The 17,798-nt window shown below is 41.5% G+C and overlaps 1 protein-coding gene across 2 annotated transcripts in view; it reads left to right on the top strand.

The window, feature by feature from the left end:
* The window catches only part of dennd3a (DENN/MADD domain containing 3a), a 134,818-nt gene that overhangs the window by 65,911 nt on the left and 51,109 nt on the right, over positions 1-17,798 (top strand). For both annotated transcript variants that reach the window (XM_080194609.1, XM_080194608.1), the window contains exons 9-13: positions 3,922-4,043; positions 7,515-7,670; positions 9,357-9,453; positions 10,935-11,038; positions 15,446-15,630. In XM_080194609.1, coding sequence (XP_080050735.1) covers positions 3,922-4,043; positions 7,515-7,670; positions 9,357-9,453; positions 10,935-11,038; positions 15,446-15,630 — 664 coding nt within the window. The remainder of the gene's footprint in view (positions 1-3,921; positions 4,044-7,514; positions 7,671-9,356; positions 9,454-10,934; positions 11,039-15,445; positions 15,631-17,798) is intronic.

The raw sequence follows: 17,798 nt of genomic DNA, 5'->3' as shown, positions 1-17,798 counted from the left end.
AGAACAGATCCCTGGGGCACTCCACTGGTGACTGACCTCCATTCAGAAAAAGATCCATCCACAACCACTCTCTGCCTTCTGCAGGCAAGCCAGTTCTGGATCCACAAGGTCAAAGGCCCTTGGATCCCATGCCCTCTCACCTTCTCAAGAAGTCTTGCATGAGGGACCTTATCAAACGCCTTGCTGAAGTCCATGTACACCACGTCCATGGCACTTCCTTTGTCAATGTGTTCAGTCACATTATCGAAGAACTCAACTAGGCTTGTAAGGCACGACCTGCCCTTGACAAATCCATGCTGACTATTCCTGATCATGTCAAACCTCTCCAAATGCTCGTAGATCTTGTCCCTCAGAAGCCTCTCCATCAGCTTGCCAACCACTGAGGTCAGACTCACCGGTCGGTAATTTCCCAGGCTATCTCTGTTCCCTTTCTTGAAAATAGGGACTACATCCGCAATCTTCCGGAACCTCTCCCGTCTCCATTGACGACGCAAAGATCATCGCCAGGGGCTCTGCAATCACTTCCCTCGCCTCCCACAGTATCCTGGGGTATATCCCATCTGATCCCGGCGACTTATCTATCTTGATAGAATTCAAAAGTTCTAACACATCCTCCACCTTAATATCCACAAACTCAATCTTTTCCATCTGCTGCAAATCCGTAGCAAAATCTCCCAGATCAGCTTCCACCGTGAATACTGAGGCAAAGTACTCATTGAGCACCTCTGCCATTTCTTCTGGTTCCACACAGACCTTTCCCCCTTCACCTTTTATAGGTCCTATCCCTTCTCTTCTCATCCTTTTACCTTTCACATATTTATAGAAGGCCTTGGGATTCTCCTTAATCTTACCCGCCAAGGTCTTCTCATGACCCCTTCTGGCTCTCCTAATTTCCCTTTTAAGCTCCTTTCTACAGTCCTTATACTCCTCAAGATCCTTAACCTCTCCTAGTTCCCTGAACCTTTTGTACACCTTCCCTTTCCTCCTGACTAGGTTCAACACAGCCTTCGTGCACCACGGTTCCCGCGACCTACCAAAACCCCCTTGTCTCATCGGAACGTTGTCACGCATAGCTCCAGACAAACATTCCTTGAATATCCGCCACCTTCCTTCGGTACTTTTCCCTAAGAACGCCTCCTTCCAGTTTATTTGTCCAAGTAACTTCCTGACTTCTTCGTATCTTCCCTTACTCCAGACAAACACCTTCCTAGCCTGCCTGATCCTATCTTGTTCCAATGCAATTGTGAAGGAGATAGAATTATGGTCACCATTCCCAAGATGCTCTCCTACCGAGAGATCCATCACCTGCCCTGGTTCATTTGCCAGTACCAGGTCAAGTACAGCCTCTCCCCTCGTAGGCTTATCCACATACTGTGTCAGGAAACCTTCCTGAACACACCTAACAAACTCCTCCCCATCCAAACCCCTTACCCTTGGGATATTCCAGTCGATGTTTGGGAAATTGAAGTCTCCCATCACGACAACTCTATTATTACTACACCTCTCTAGAATCTGTTTCCCTATCCGTACCTCAACTTCCCTGTCACTATTGGGCGGCCTATAGAATACACCCAGCAAAGTTTTCGACCCTTTGCTGTTTGTAACTTCCACCCACAGAGACTCAGTAGATAGTCCCTCCACGGCATCGTCTTTCTCAGCAGCCATGACACTGTCCCTGATCAACAGTGCCACTCCACCACCTCTTCTGCCATCCTCCCTGTCCTTCCTGAAGCATCTGAAACCTGGCACCTGAAGTACCCAGTCCTGTCCCTGAGACATCCAAGTCTCCGTAATGGCCACCACATCACAATCCCAAGCAGCAATCCACGCCCTAAGCTCATCTACCTTATTCACTACACTCCTTGCATTAAAATATATACACTTCAGCCCCTCAGTCTGGGCATTTCCCTTCTCCACCCCCTGTCTAACCTCCCTCCCATACTGCCTGCGGTCCTCCCCTACCTGGGAGCTAACCTCCTCCCTCCCAGTTTCCCCATCGCAATTCCCTCCCCCCATCCTTTCTAGTTTAAAGTCCCCCCCGATAGCCTTAGCCAGTCTTCCCGCCAAGATATTAGTCCCCCTGGGATTTAAGTGCCATGATGTGGGTATGCCGGCGTTGGACTGGCGTAAACACAGTAAAAAGTCTGACAACACCAGGTTTTAGTCCAACCTATTTATTTGATAATATTCTCACAAGCTTTCGAGGGGTTACCCTCTTCGTCAGGTGAATGGAGAGTTCTGGCCTCAGACAGAGCATATAAAGCACAGACAGTTTAGAGATTACTGATTAAAATGCGAATCCTTACACCTAACCTGCTGTTCAAGACCTGAAGTGGCTGACAATGTGAGTGGTAGGAGCACTGATCACAGTTTAAAGAGATGTGTATTGTCTCCAGACAGTACAGTAAGTGAGGTTTTGCAAACCCAGGTAAGTCACGGGGGTTACAGATAGTGCGACATGAACCCAAGATCCCTGTTGAGACCGTCCTCATGTGTGCGGAACTTGGCTATCAGTCTCTGCTCAGCGACTCTGCGCTGTCGTGTGTTGTGAAGGCCGCCTTGGAGAATGCTTACCCGAAGGTCAGAGGCTGAATGCCCGTGACCACTGAAGTGTTCGCCAACAGGAAGGGAACAGTCTTGCCTGGTGACTGTCGAGCGATGTTCATTCATCCGTTGTCGTAGCGTCTGCATGGTCTCCCCAATGTACCATGCTTCGGGACATCCTTTCTTGCAACGTATCAGGTAGACAATGTTGGCCGAGTTGCAAGAGTATTTACCATGTACCTGGTGGATGGTTCCGCACACATGAGGACGGTCTCAACAGGGATCTTGGGTTCATGTCGCACTATCTGTAACCCCCGTGACTTACCTGGGTTTGCAAAACCTCACTTACTGTACTGTCTGGAGACAATACACATCTCTTTAAACTGTGATCAGTGCTCCTACCACTCACATTGTCAGCCACTTCAGGTCTTGAACAGCAGGTTAGGTGTAAGGATTCGCATTTTAATCAGTAATCTCTAAACTGTCTGTGCTTTATATGCTCTGTCTGAGGCCAGAACTCTCCATTCACCTGACGAAGAGGGTAACCCCTCGAAAGCTTGTGAGAATATTATCAAATAAATAGGTTGGACTAAAACCTGGTGTTGTCAGACTTTTTACTGTATTTAAGTGCCACCCATCCTTGCTGTACAGGTCCCACCTACCCCTAAAGAGGTCCCAGTGATCTAGGAACCGAAATCCCTGCCCTCGACACCAGTCCCTCAGCCACGCATTCAGCCTCCACCTCATTTAATTTCTTCCCTCATTCTCCCGTGGCACAGGCAGCAATCCTGAGATTACTACCTTCGCTTTTCTCTTCCTCAGCTGCCTAACCAGTTCTCTATAGTCCCTTTTCACGAGTGCCTCCCTCTTCTTGCCTACGTCAGTAGTACCTATATGTACTACAACCTCTGGTTCCTCACCCTCTCCTTTCAGGATGTCTGGGACACGCCCAGAGACATCCCGAATCCCAGCCCCAGGGAGACAAACCACCATCCGCGACTCCCGTCTACGTCCACAAAAACGCCTGTCCGCGCCCCTCACTGTGGAGTCCCCTATTAACACTACCTTTCTGCTCTCTTTTTTGATTTTTTGACTCACTGGCTCAGCTCCAGAGACCTGGCCACCGCTTCCTCCCTCAGATGAGCTGTCCCCCCTAGTAGTACTCAGGCTGGAGTACTTATTTTGAAGGGGGACATTCACTGGTGTGCTCTCCATCACCCGTGGTTTCCCCTTCCTAATAGTTACCTTTTAAAAGTAAGAATGATAGAAAAATGAAAATTATTGCAGCCCAGAAAACATTTAAACGTAATTGCATAGAATTTTGATGAATTTTAAATATTTCTCTATAAAGTCTAAAAGTAACTTCGTTTATTTCAGGAAATTGAAGGATTAATATTGGTTAACATTGATGAAGGAACGATTAAATCTTCAAACTTGACAGATATCAAACTAGACATACCCAGAATGCCATTAGAAGCTGCAGCATGTTTTACAGAAAGGTAAGTGCAAATGCAATATATTTAACAAACTTTCACGTAGCAACTCACCATCAATGAGGTCGTGCAAGCTGAATTTAATGAGTTAGGAGTTAAATTTAAAAAGTAGGACCTCAGAGGTAGTAATTTCAGGATTGCTACCAGTGCCACGTGCTAGTCAGAGTAGGAATGTCAGGAAAGCTAAGGGCTTGAGGGATGGTGCAAGAAGGAGAGATTTAAATTCCTGGGACATTGGAACCAGTTCTGGGGGAAGTGGGACCAGTACAAATCGGATGGTCTGCACTTGAGCAGGACTGGGACCAGTGCCCTAGGGGGAGTGTTTGTTAGTGCTTTTGAGGAGGTTTTAAACTAATGTGGCAGGGAGATGGGAACCGATGCAGGAAGTCAGAGGGAAGTAAAGTGGGGACAGAAATGGAAAGCAGAGAAACCAAAGACAAAAATTAAAAAGGGCCAGAGTGCAGAGACTGGAGAAGTCAGTGAATGGGTCTAATAAGGCTAACAGAAATAAAACATGGAGAATGTACAAAACATGACAGGACTGATGGTCTGAGTTGTGTTTGCTTTAATGCAAGGAGCATGACAGGTAAGACGGATAAAATTAAAACTTGGATTACTACGCGAAACTATGATGTTGTGGCAGTTATGGAGACCTGGGTGAAAGAAGGGCAGAATTGGCAGCTTAGCATTCCATGATTTAAATGCTTCAGGTGAGATAGAGAGGGTGACAAAAGAGGTGGAGGTGTTGTTCCTTTACTGATTAGGGAGAATGTCACAGCTATACAGAGAGAGGACGCATTAGTTGGGATCATGTAATGAGGCCATATGGGTAAAACTCAAGTATAGGTTGGGGTTGTATTACAGTGTGAAGTGGAGGAACTGATATGTCAGCAGATTATGGGAAGATGTAAAACCAGCAATGTTATGATGGGTGATTTTAACTTCCCCAGTATAGACTGGAATTCCTTTAGTGCTAAGGCTTTAACAGGGCAGAGTTTGTTCAGCGTGTCCAAGAATGCTTCTTGAAGCAATATGTGGATAGTCCAACTGGAGAAGGGGTTAGCTTAGACTTGGTTCTACAGCCCGGGCAGGTGATTGATGTCTCAGTGCGGGACCATTTTGGGAACAGTGATTGCAATTCTGTAAGTTTCAAGATACTTGTAGAAAAGGATAGAAGTATTCCCAGAGTGGAAGTATTAAACTGGAGGAAGGCTAACTGTGACAGTATTCGGCAGGAGCTAGGGAATGTAGACAGGGGGCGGATGTTTGAGAGTACATCCACATCGGATATAGGGATTGTGATAGTTTGTATGTCGCAAGCCAGCATGTTTGTAGGTATGTGGTGGTTTGGAAAGTTAAACACGTGGTTTGCCTGCTATCTTCCCACTCACCACCCACCACCAATCTGTTTCCCATGTTATAGTGAGCAGGCAACACATCAGGCTGCCCAATGTTGCGGCTCTTAAATGGCATTTACGGGCCTCATTTCTCCTCCCTTGCAATTTTAATTATGGCTGACTGAGGCAGAGACAAGCAGCCCAGTAGCTTTCACTGTGTGAGCTGCTGTTGGGCGGAAGTGTGGGAAGGGGTATCTCCTTTGGGTGGATCCCATAGACACCCCCCCTCCAAGATCATACCCTCCCCTCACCAGCCTGTGGAACTCATGTTAAAGTACGCTAATGAATACCTTTGCTCTCAATCAAGAATAAATTATGAAGCTTGGCAGAGAGCCCAGAAATCCATTAGTACATTGAACATAGACAATAGAAAATCTACAGCACAAACAGGCCCTTTGGCCCACAAGTTGCGCTGAACTACTAGCGCAGTTCGGCGCTAGTACTGAACTGCTACTAGTAGTCTATTGAAATCCTGAGCCCCCACCTGAGAAAACATTGCTTGATTGCTATCTCTAGTTCTCTGACCTTTGCTGTCAATTACACAATCTTCATTAACAGCGAATATTACCTGGTGTATTGTATTGTTTTGGTGTCTGTATCTGAGGAAGAGTGTCCTTGCTATAAAGGGAGTACAGTGAAGGTTTAGCAGGCTGATTCCTGGGTTGGCAGGTCTGTCATATGAGGAGACACTAAGTTGGTTTGGATTATATTCATTGGAGTTCAAAAGAATGAGAGGGGATGTCATAACAACATATAAAATTCTAACAAGATTAGACAGGGTAAATTCAGAAAGAACGTTCCTGATAGTGGGAAAGTCTGAACTCCAGGGTCAGAATTTGAAGATGAGGGGTAAACCTTTAAGGACTGAGATGAGGAGAAATTTCTTCACCCAGAGAGTAGTGACTCTGTGGAATGTACTACCACAAAGTTGTTGATGCCAAAACGTTGTGTGATTTCAAGAAAAAATTAGATGTAGCTCTTCGGGCGGAAGGGATCAAGGGCTTTGGGGGGAGGATGGGATCGAGATATTGGATTTGATGATCAGCCATGATCATAATGAATAGTGGAGCAGGCTTGAAGTGCCAAGTGGTCTTTTCCTGCTTCTAGTATTTGTTTCTATTAAGTGCTCTGAGTTTTGGTCATTGAAACTTCAAAGGGTCTTGTTCATTGATTTTTCTTTTTATTATTGCCCCACCGCAAAGGAGTTTTAAACATATTGAAAAGTTTTTGAATATTGAATATTTTTTAAAAGTTTTTTAAAAACATGTCCCGTTGTCACTATATGGTTCTTTGGGTCATCGGGCATGGAGGTGCCACAGTTTAACTTGGGGTGTGGGAATTAGGTAGAAGGGTTTAGCTTGGCAAGGGAGGCAAGAGGAGCCATGGGGATGAATGGAGGGACATACCTTGGTATGGGATTGCTGGACACGAGGGACCAAAGTAGGTGGGTAGGGGCTTGGAATGACATGGATGGAGTATTGGAAATGTTTGATGAGTAGGTGTGAGAGCCGGATAACTTTTCTTTGTTTATTTTAACTGGGATGATGTCCCACAGTACTGAGGTGGTGGTAGGTGGTATACCTTTTTAAGTATCCCATTTTGTCGCCCAGCAACCCCTATAGCTGCTTCTGATCTTTTTCCCAGGTTGGTTGACCCAACTCCATCCTGCTCCTGCCCCCTCCACAATAAGAATCCTGTCCTTGTGGATACTTTCGCCTGAGGCTATCCACCTTGAGTATGACTGTCTAGGCCATTATCTTAAAATTAAGACTGACAAATTGGCATCAGAATGAACATGATAATATCAATGGACAGAAAACCTATATGTGGATAATTGTTTTAAATTAATATTATTTACTACTTAATTTCATATTGTTTGATGTAGATTAATACTATTTATTTGGGGTGGGAGAGAAACGTTGTATACAAGTCATTACAAATCTTAAGTAATCTGCATCCTTTTGTGTATTTCACAATTGTCAACCTGTAACATCTTAAGGAGGCTTTGTTATAAAATAGACCTGGGAAAGTTTGATTCTATTACCAAAAAAAAAATTTTGACATTCTTATTGTTTTTCAGGGTCAAAAGTCTACAATTGCATTATGATCTGGAGTCATCTCACTTGGGCTCTTGCACAGATATTTCAGATTTACGAATACGCAGAAGGGACTGGCAGCAAAATTTGAACTCTCAGATTCAAGATATATGCTTGGAATTGATGGTGAATATCTTCAGGTATGAGTGGCAACTTCTGGGACGCTCTGCTTTTATGAAGCTCAACGTTGGACTTTTAGATAATGTTTTAGATAACTTTGAGAGAATGGTTAACATTTAAAAATAATTTTGAAACACCTAGCCTGTAAGTTATGATTCTGCTCCATGCAGTGGGATGAGACTTCCATTGATTTGTTTCTCCTTGCCTGACCAGTTGCAAATTACTTGAATACTTAAGGACCATTTCTACTCTGTGGCTGTAGTGGGAATTTGAGTCAGCACCTTGCTTCTTGATTGGGTGGTGTGGGTGTGGCTTAGGCCAGTCAACGACTTCAATGGTGGAGAAATAGAAGTAGTTGGAGATAATTGATCTTTTGAAATTTTAGCTTCAGGTAAGCTGTATCTTGTTGTATGAGCTCTCTTCTATTGATGGATTCAGACCTCAAAAGACCAGCAACTTTGTCATTTTTTTTTGCTCCACACCAAAGCACAAACTTCTGAGATCTCTCTGCTCCTCCATTTTTGCTTTCATGTGTGGCCCCCATTTTGTTACAAATTGTTGAATAAAGATCTGAGGTTTGTTGCAGTAAAAAGACTTGTTTTTTTACAACCATGTTCAGAGAAGATCCAGATCCCTTCTGATTGCACAGCCTTCATTTCTATTCCTTTTAAAACAAAACTGAGGCCAGAGATAAGGATGGATCTATGAAGCCAGTGTAATGTGAACAACACACTATGCATGGCGTTGTCACAAATGGCATGCATTTTGTTAAACAAATAATCAAAAACGTTCATAATTATCTAGAAATCCAGGAGATTCTATGTTGTTTTCCCTAAACTCATGTGAAAGAAATGGAATTTCGTTGGTGGAAATTGATCAAAATTTTGTGTTGATAATACCCAGATGCTTCTCATAATAATCATGGCAAATTAGTTGGTTGAAAGGACCCCTCATTATTATCTGTATGTGAAACTTTTGTGATAGATAGTGAGATGTCACTCCACCAGATCTCTCCTTTGAAAAGCCCGCTTTAAATAGGGCAGGCATTCAACAGCAAAAATAACAAATTAGTAGCTCTGTTCAGTTTAGATACTCTGCCATTTTTCTATGTTATTACAGATTCACACTCTTGCAGTACATGTGGAATGCTAGAAAGAAGATAGTTTGAAAATTCATTAATGAGATCCTGGCTTCTTTAAATGGAAGCAGCTTCTCGTGTACAAAGTTTGCAGACATCCCATTTTCATCTCTTGGAATTAGAAATTATTGTAGTTGTCATGGAAGAAAATTATAACCGTCAGCTCATGGAAGAGCGCCATGCTTGGAAAACCAAGATCGTATCAGTGTTATGACAATTACTTCAGCGGAAGTACCTCCAAACTGTTTTAATATAAAGAAGTGAAAGGAACTTCCTCTGGTACATGTACATGGAAAAATACAAAATAGCATTGTGGTATTGTGCAGAGTAACTGTTAAATTTTTTACACCATGGTTTTATTCTGAAATTGCAGTGTTTATTTGTCAAAGACAGAGTTCCTATTTATTAAAAAAACTTGTCTTGTTTATACTTTGAAATAATTGTATCATTAGTCCATAATTTTAATTTCCATACAGACTGGGTACCAAAATAATACTGATTCATTAAAAATTTAAAGTGTCATATTTTTGACTGCAGAATTAATTCAATAAAGCCATTATTATTGCAGGGAAGTGTCATCCCATCTTAATTACGAATATCGCGTCTTCAACAGTGAAGAATTTTTGAAGACCAGAACTGTTTCTGATAGGCCTTTTTACAAGAAGGTAATCAGTTAACTACTATTTGCACTTCTGAAAATTTGTACTGATGCCAAGGACATACAAATTTCCATTTGAATGGAAACCATTTGGTGGTTGTTTTCTCTTGTAATAAAGTTATCTTAAATTTCATTTCACTGCTTTTTCCGGTTCCTTCTGATATATCTTGAAAGCTTTTTCAAAGTCTAATTTCTTAAATTTTAGAAGTTGCTGTAAAAAGACTGTTGTTTTTACAGCAGTGCTCAGAGAAGATCCAGGTCCCTTCTGATTGCACAGCCTTCATTTCTTTCCTTTCAAAAAACTCAACCCAGGGATGTCTATGATGTTTTTTGAAATACCCACTTGAGTGGCATTGCATATTCTAAAAAACCTATTGCTGAAAAAAAATCCTTGCCAGCTGCTACTTTTTCCAGTGCTAATTTTGAATAATGAAGTCTATGCTCATTGTGCCATTTCACTGATCTGTAGAAAAAAATCTTTCAACATTTTCCGTTCTGAAAGCTTCCATAATTTTGCAGCTTCATTCTCTTATTTTGTCTGTTCTTCAATCATTTCTGTTCATTCTGAATTTGTATTACACCTTTCCAGTTGCGGCAAGGTGCTTTTCATAATGTGTGCTGAAAACTGCATACAGTATTCCTAACTGTGTGGCCTAACCAACATTTTGTACTTTGTGCTCAGATATTTAAAATCTACATTCTTTCTGTCACTCTTCACACCTTCAGTCCAGCTTATTTTACACTATATCCTCACATTCCTTCCTCTACTTATTTTTGTTACACAGTTTAGGTTATATTTCGCAATTTTTTTGTAGAAATAGATTTTCTGTACTACTATTCAAAATATTTGAAATTTTAAAAAGCTCTACACGCTATAAGAATGATCCTTTTTGAAACTGTTTGAAAGAAACAAGAATATAATGAGGATATGAACTTATAGTATTTAAGTTAATGAAGGGACATGAAATGAACATGGACCCACATAATGCAAACCAGGTTGTTGGTGCAAAAACATGGAAGAAAATCTGTGGAAATGATTATGTTAAGGAAACAATGACTTTACATGTAGAATAGCTTTATCATTTCTATTTAAGAATGTAATGTTACACAGGGAATGATAAAGGATGGGATCAACTTTAAAGAAGCTTAAGGCATGTTGAGTAATTTCTGACCCTAGCATTCAATAAGGAATAGAAGAAACACTACTTTTTGTTTAACTTTCTCGGATCATAAATTTCCCATATTTTTGTTGAGGCTCTCATTTCATGTCATATGCTCTCATCTTTATTAAAAGGGAAATACAGTTTGACATGGAAGAGTTACTAAACAATAAAAATGATGAGATAGGATGCTGGATGATTACTGGTTTGTGCTTTTAAATCTGGAATTTCACCATTTACCATTCTGACTGTAGCTTTATCTTACAGCTAGATATGCTATTCCTTAAGATGCACACAATAAAGATGATTTTATTGTTACAAATTCTAGGTATTGGAGACCTATATCTTCCATTCTTTCCTTAAAGCTCGTTTGAGCAGAAAGCTGGATGCTTTCGGCTGCATGGAACTCCGCATTTACTCTGAAAAAGACAGGTAAATTCTGAAAGGACGTTGTTTTAGAAACTGCAGTTCCTCCAAAAAGATTATACAGTAAATTGTGGACTGTTAAAGTAAATCCTAAGTTAACTGTTAAATTGAAACTAATTAGAAATATTCTGGTGGTTCTTGCAGCTGAATGTTGAGTTTCCATCCAGACAGCCCTGAACAGAATTTTAATCTCAATTGTTCTTTATACAGGTTTTGTAATTTTCTGCCAGATAGCAGAATGAAGTATTTCACCCAGGTGTGAGTTATGTCATTCAGATGACACCTCCTGCCCAATTAGTGATAGTAATGACATTTATGCCAAGGTCTTGCCCTAGTGTAATATAGTTCATTTTTCTTGTTTCATAAATATTTTGTTTAAAAATTCATCAGCAGGCTTCTGTGAATTTGATCAGTAACTTAGTTCTTAGAAAAAGTTTGGAACTATCAAACCTGGTTTCATTCTGATATCCGATTTGTTCAGCAGTAACATCAGCTGCAATCATAACAGGAGCTTAACAGTAATGGAAGAGAATGAGCCACTCTAAGCTGCCCAAACGTACTATAATTTATTTGAGGACATATATGTTTTGTTTCTTCTTCCCCTGCTTCTAAATTAGGAATTGGTTACTACAGAATAATTGCATTTCAAGTTTATGCTCTTCAGTTAATTTTCTGAACTGTTTCCTATGAGTTGCTTCCAATAATACCGTTGGCTTTGTTTTCCTCTCCTTTTTATGTGGCAATTTCTTGGCCAATGTTTGGAACATATCCATTGCCACATTGCCGGTGATGGGAATTTAGCATCTCTGCGATGATGGTTGTAAAATAATTTAATTTCTTCTGAAATAGTGTCTATTATGGCAATTAAAGATGCTGTGTAAATTTAAAATTGGCAGCACTCTATTCAGCTGCTAGGGAAGTATGATATTTTACTGTTGTGAGTAATGAGTTCCATTTCTTTAAGTGATTTTGCTGATTTAGAAAAAACATTTTCTTTATAATATGACAGAAACTGATCTTGCAAGGTAATTTATCTTGAGCTGTTTCAGAAAATATCTCTATTTTCATCTTACTCTTTTCCCTTCCAGTAATGCATGTAATGTTTTTGTAACTTGCAATGTTTTAACTAAGAGTAGCAATTATCATTTTTCTGTGAATAATACACATGATTTGGAATGCTAGCCCTAGTAAATTTCTAACACAATGGATATCTTTCTATTAAACATAAGAACGTAAGAAATAGGAGCAGGAGTAGGCCATCCAGCCCTTCGAGCCTGCCCTGCCATTCAATAAGATCATGGCTGATCTGTCATGGCTCAGTTCCACTTTCCCGCCCTCTCCCCATAACCCTTAATCCCCTCGCTTATCAAAAACCCATCAACCCGCGTCTTAAAAATATTTAGCGAGGCAGCCTCCACCACCTCAACGGGCAGAGAATTCCAGAGATTCACCACCCTTTGAGTGAAGAAGTTCCTCCTCAACTCCGTTCTAAACCCCCCCCCCCTTTATCTTGAGGCTGTGCCCCCTAGTCCTACTGTCCTTTCTGAGCGGGAACAGCCTCTCCACCTCTATCCTATCCATCCCATTCATCATCTTATACGTCTCAATGAGATCTCCCCTCATTCTTCTAAACCCTAACGAGTACAAGCCTAATTTATTCAGCCTCTCCTCATAGCTCAACCCCCTCAACTCCGGTATCAGCCTAGTAAACCTCCTCTGCACTCCCTCCAAGGCCAAAATATCCTTGCGTAAGTATGGCGACCAAAACTGCACACAGTACTCCAGCTGCGGCCTCACCAATGCCCTATACAGCCGCAGCAAGACTTCCCTACTTTTATATTCAATTCCCCTCGCTATGAAGGCCAGCATCCCATTAGCCTTCCTGACCACCTGCTGCACCTGCAGGCTGGGTTTTTGCGACTCATGCACAAGGACCCCGAGGTCCCTCTGCACCGTCGCCTGCTGCAGTTTTTTGCCCCGTAAGTAATAGTCCTTCCTACCATTATTCCTACCAAAGTGGACCACCTTGCACTTGCCAACATTAAATTCCATTTGCCATTTCCTGGCCCATTCGCCCAGCCTATCTAGATCCTTCTGCAGACTCTCCACACCCTCTGCGCAATTTGCCGTTCCACCAATCTTGGTGTCATCAGCAAATTTCGACACCATACACTCGGTTCCCTCCTCCAGATCATCTATATAAATGGTAAATAGCTGAGGCTCCAGCACCGACCCCTGGGGCACTCCACTAGTCACCAACCGCCAATCCGAATAGCACCCATTAACCCCCACTCTCTGCCTCCTATTTGACAACCAATCCTCTATCCATGCTAACACCCTACCCCCAAGTCCATGCCCCCTTACCTTCTGCAATAACCTCTTGTGAGGTACCTTGTCAAAGTTCAATACCCCATGATATAAGTGCCACAGAAAACCTAATAATTCAATCAGCATTTAGAACACAATCATGTGGTTCAGTACAGCAGGATCCTACATGATAAATCAAAGTCTATCACTTTTGTCTTGAGCTGAGAGAAATCAGTGGAATGCAGAAGACCAGAAGAGCATAAAGCTGTCTTTCAGCAGTGACATGAAATCTTGAATCTTAATTTATTTGTATTTTGTGTTTAATTTACTTCATTTTAGCAGTGCAGCACTACTGTGAGTTGCAAGTACTTCTTATTTCATTGCTTTACCAAAGAATGGGTCGAGCCATGAACTGATTGCATATGGTTTGTGATTAGCTATTGCCTGCATATTTTCTCCTTTTAGCATTTAGACTGAGGCAGGATAGATTTGAGTTTATTGGGGTGAGATTAATCTTTGCATTTACTGACCTCCTGAAGTTCAAAGTGAAGTTTCAGCAGGTGTTCTGTCTTAAGAGTGAGTACAGTCTTGAAGATACTTGACCTATGTTGAACATTTTTCCTGTTCAACAAAAACAACAGCTTGTATTTATATAGTACCTACAAGATAATATGCCCCAAGATAATTCACAGATGCAATATTGAACGAAATTTGACACCAAGGTTGTGGGCAATTTGATTCAGGTTCAGATAGTTGCCAGGGACAGGAACAAAGTCTGTGGCTAAGGAACAAAATTTGTGAAGGGGACTAATATTTCTGCTCATCCACTCATGGTCAAGGGATATGGGGCTTAGCTAGTGTTAGGTGTCATTACTGTATATGCAGAAAGTGATGTATTTTTGGATCATGTCATGGAGGAGCAGGATGGAGATGCAAAATAGAAAGGGGCTCTGAGTGGATCTTTGGTGGACACCTATGTTAACGTTGTGGGTATGGGAAAATAAGTCATTGCAGATGATTCTCCAGTTATGATGGAATAGATAAGAATGGAGCACAAGCCAAGCCATTTGGACAATGGAGAAGTGTTGGAAGTGGATGATATGGTCAACTGAGTTAAAGGTTGCAAACAGGCCAAGAAGGATGGGGAGGAAATTAGCATTTTCACATAGGATGTCATTTGTAACTCTGAGAGTCATTTTAGAACCATGGGAGAGATGGAGAGTTGATTGGAGGGATCAAAACCTGATTGTGGGAAAGATGGCACAGATTTGGCAGTTGGCAACATGCTCAAGAACTGTGAGCCACCTACCAATCGTCACTTCAAGAGTAGTTCAAGCATTGAAGAGTCTGGTAAACAGGGAGATATCCAGACTGTTATCAAAATAGTTTACATCTCTTTATCAGTGCCCACCTTTGTACATATCTTTATCCTGTTAAAATCATAATTGGTAATTTAATCACCTGGAGTCTGGAAAGATTTCTGAACATTCAACATAAACTGCATGTTCAACAGTTTAATTTTGTGAGCCCAGTTTTGATATGTTTTTGATTCCCCATACCACATTTCCCTTTGGCGCATCCTACTAGCTGTTGCTTTGTTTTTGCCAATGTCATTGTGCAAAAATCTAGTTGCATATTTGCCAAGTTAGTAGACAGACTCAACTTTTTGTCTTGCCTGTGAGAAAGCATCATTTCTGTCCATTGCAACAGCTGAGCACCTAAATTAAATAGTAAATGTGAGCTGGCACCCTGCTCTTTCACTGTCAGGTACAGCATATTGGTGAGCCAAGATGCGCATGATGACTTGTGCCTTGTTTGATCACGCTTCCGTTTTCTTGATCAGTGTATGAAGTCACTTGTCGAAGTCTTTTGGGCAATTTCAAAGCATACTGGATGTTGGGTTTTTTTTTGGAACAATTTTCAAAATTACTTCCTGCGTTCCATTACTTCAGGACTCAGTAATCAGATGAATCGCTATGTCATATATTCTGATTTGTTAAAATCTGTTTGCCTTGCCTCGCAGGAAAGATAAGTGATTTCACTTTTGTTATTTTTAATAGCATACTGACTTGTTTATTATAAGCTTATTGGTTGATAACATTCTAGGATGAAGATGCTAGATAGCCCAAGAAGACCCACGATGGAAGAAATGGCTCTGAGGAAGGAACGTTCTTCTGACTTCTTAATGGTTAAACGACTTGCTGCAAGCATGCCAAATTTGCCAGTGGATATCTTGCATGATTTTCCGATTGACCACTTGTCTATGAAGATGAACAGGCTTGAGAATGATAGTAAGGCCTATTGGTAGAGCTTCATTTCAAAGTAATATTTTATTTACAAAAATTCGCTGTTTGACTACATAAAAAATGATTTTCTTTCTTTCAATTGATTCCCATTTATGTTCCTATAATAATTTAATCTTAACTGTTCTCTTTTTTAAAACTAGTACTTTGAGATTTAGTGCTCAGGTTTAAGCTCCTGCCTTGGCAAGCATTTAAACCTAGGTATTCTATTTGTATACATTTTTATATGGCTTCTTGGATGTCAGTTTTGCAAGATTGGAGCATTCTATCTTTCTCTGACACTTGAGTTAGTTCTGCAAATGACTACAGACATACCCTGTGTGACATTGCTGTCATTCACGCTTTTTGCTTGAGAGGTGTAGGAGGAGTAGACTGTAGTAAGAGCAAAGTGTATTGGCTATTGCATTGTGAATTGATGGACAGCAGCATTGATTTAGGTTCCCGATCTTAAACCAGTTATCTATGGTGTGTGATTTAATCAGCAGAGCACAGTTTTGCTGTGGATTGCAATGAAGAATCCCTTGCAATTTAATGGCAATGCACCCATTCATTTGCCCTTTACCACTACCAAAGATAATTTAGTATTATCAGAAGGGTATTTTGATTTTTCCCCAGATTAATAAATTCAAACAACTTTACCAAGTGTGCAGGATATCCATTCAGTAAACTGACACTTTTTAAAAAAATTGTGGAATGGGGGCATTGTTGGCTAGGGCAGAATTTACTTCCCATCCCTAATTGCTCTTGAAAAGCTAGTGGTAAGTTCCTGTCTTGAACAGCTTCAGTCCATGTTCAGTCCAAGATACACTTACCATGCTGCTGGGAAGGGAGTTCCAAGATTTGACCCAGTGACGTTGAATGAATAATGGTATAGTTCCAAGTCAGGATGATATGTGGTTTGGAAGGGAAATTGAAAGTGATGATGTTCCTATGTATTTGCTGCGCTTGCCATTCTAATAGGATTCGTGGATTTGGAAAGCACTGTCCAAGTAGTCTTGGTGAGCTGCTGCAGTGAATCTTGTAGATGGTATACACTGCTGCCATTCTCTGACAGTGGTGGAGGAATGAATATTGAAGTGCTGGATATGGTGCTACTCAAGCAGGCTGCTACGGCCTGAGGGGGAGGTGGGGCCTGAGCCCAGTGGCACATCAAGGGGCCATGATGGGGGTTAGACGGGGATCCATCGGGAGGGCTCCAAAGCCGGTGACAGGGTGGGGGAACATGTCACCGATGAGTTGGGGCCCCGATGTCTGCTGGGAGGCAAGGGGTCTCCCAGTGCACTGAGATCGGGGCACCCTTGCGAAACGGTGTCTGACCACTCTGTAGCCCGATGAGCCATTCAATACCTTGAACCTTTCTTTCGCCATCCAATGAGATCGTGGCAGATCTGATTGTGGCCTCAACTCTACATTATGCCTATCCTGTTAATTAATCATTTATCCATTTATCTGTCTTAAAAATATTAATTGACCCTGTCTCTGGAGAAGAGAATTCCAAAGATTCATGATTCTCTGTGGGGAAAAATAATCTTCTCACCCCAGTCTTAAATGGGAGATCTCTTGTTTTAAAACTGTGTCCTCAAGTTTTAGTCTCTCCACAAATAAAAACATTATTTCAGTATCCACCCTGACAAGTCCCCAAAATTGTACCCAACAGACAAATAGAATAAAGTTCCCTGTACGCTAACATTTCTAAAAATTCATTTATGGGATATGGGCATCACTTGCCCATCCCTAGTTACCCTTCAGAAGGTGGTGGTGAGCTGCCTTCTTGGACCACTGCAGTCCCTGAGGTGTAGGTATGCCCGAGGGAGGGAATTCCAGGATTTTGACCCAGCAATATTGTTGGCAAGTGCCTGAACCTAAACCTTATAGTATCCCAACTGCATCAATGTGATATTTTTATGTTTTCCTATCGACTCATCCTTGGGCTTCCTGCGTGACCTACCTAGATTGGGTTGCCATCCATCCAGGATTGCTCTGGTGTCTCTGGTGGAATTGAAGAACAATCTCTAGGACACTGCTGTGTACAATCCTGGGGAAAAATCATCAGGACATTCAGAAGCATTTAGGTTTTTCTGTCATTTCCTTTGAACATTTCTCTTTACCAGTTACAAAAGTATTGAAAATGGGTGGGGGAATGCTGTTTGTTTGAC

Source organism: Carcharhinus amblyrhynchos, chromosome 8, assembly GCF_965287045.1.
Source record: "Carcharhinus amblyrhynchos chromosome 8, sCarAmb.v2.hapA, whole genome shotgun sequence".
Lineage (NCBI taxonomy): Eukaryota > Metazoa > Chordata > Chondrichthyes > Carcharhiniformes > Carcharhinidae > Carcharhinus > Carcharhinus amblyrhynchos.
The sequence above is the reverse complement of the archived record's forward strand: the minus strand, read 5'-3'. Positions and strand labels throughout refer to the sequence as shown.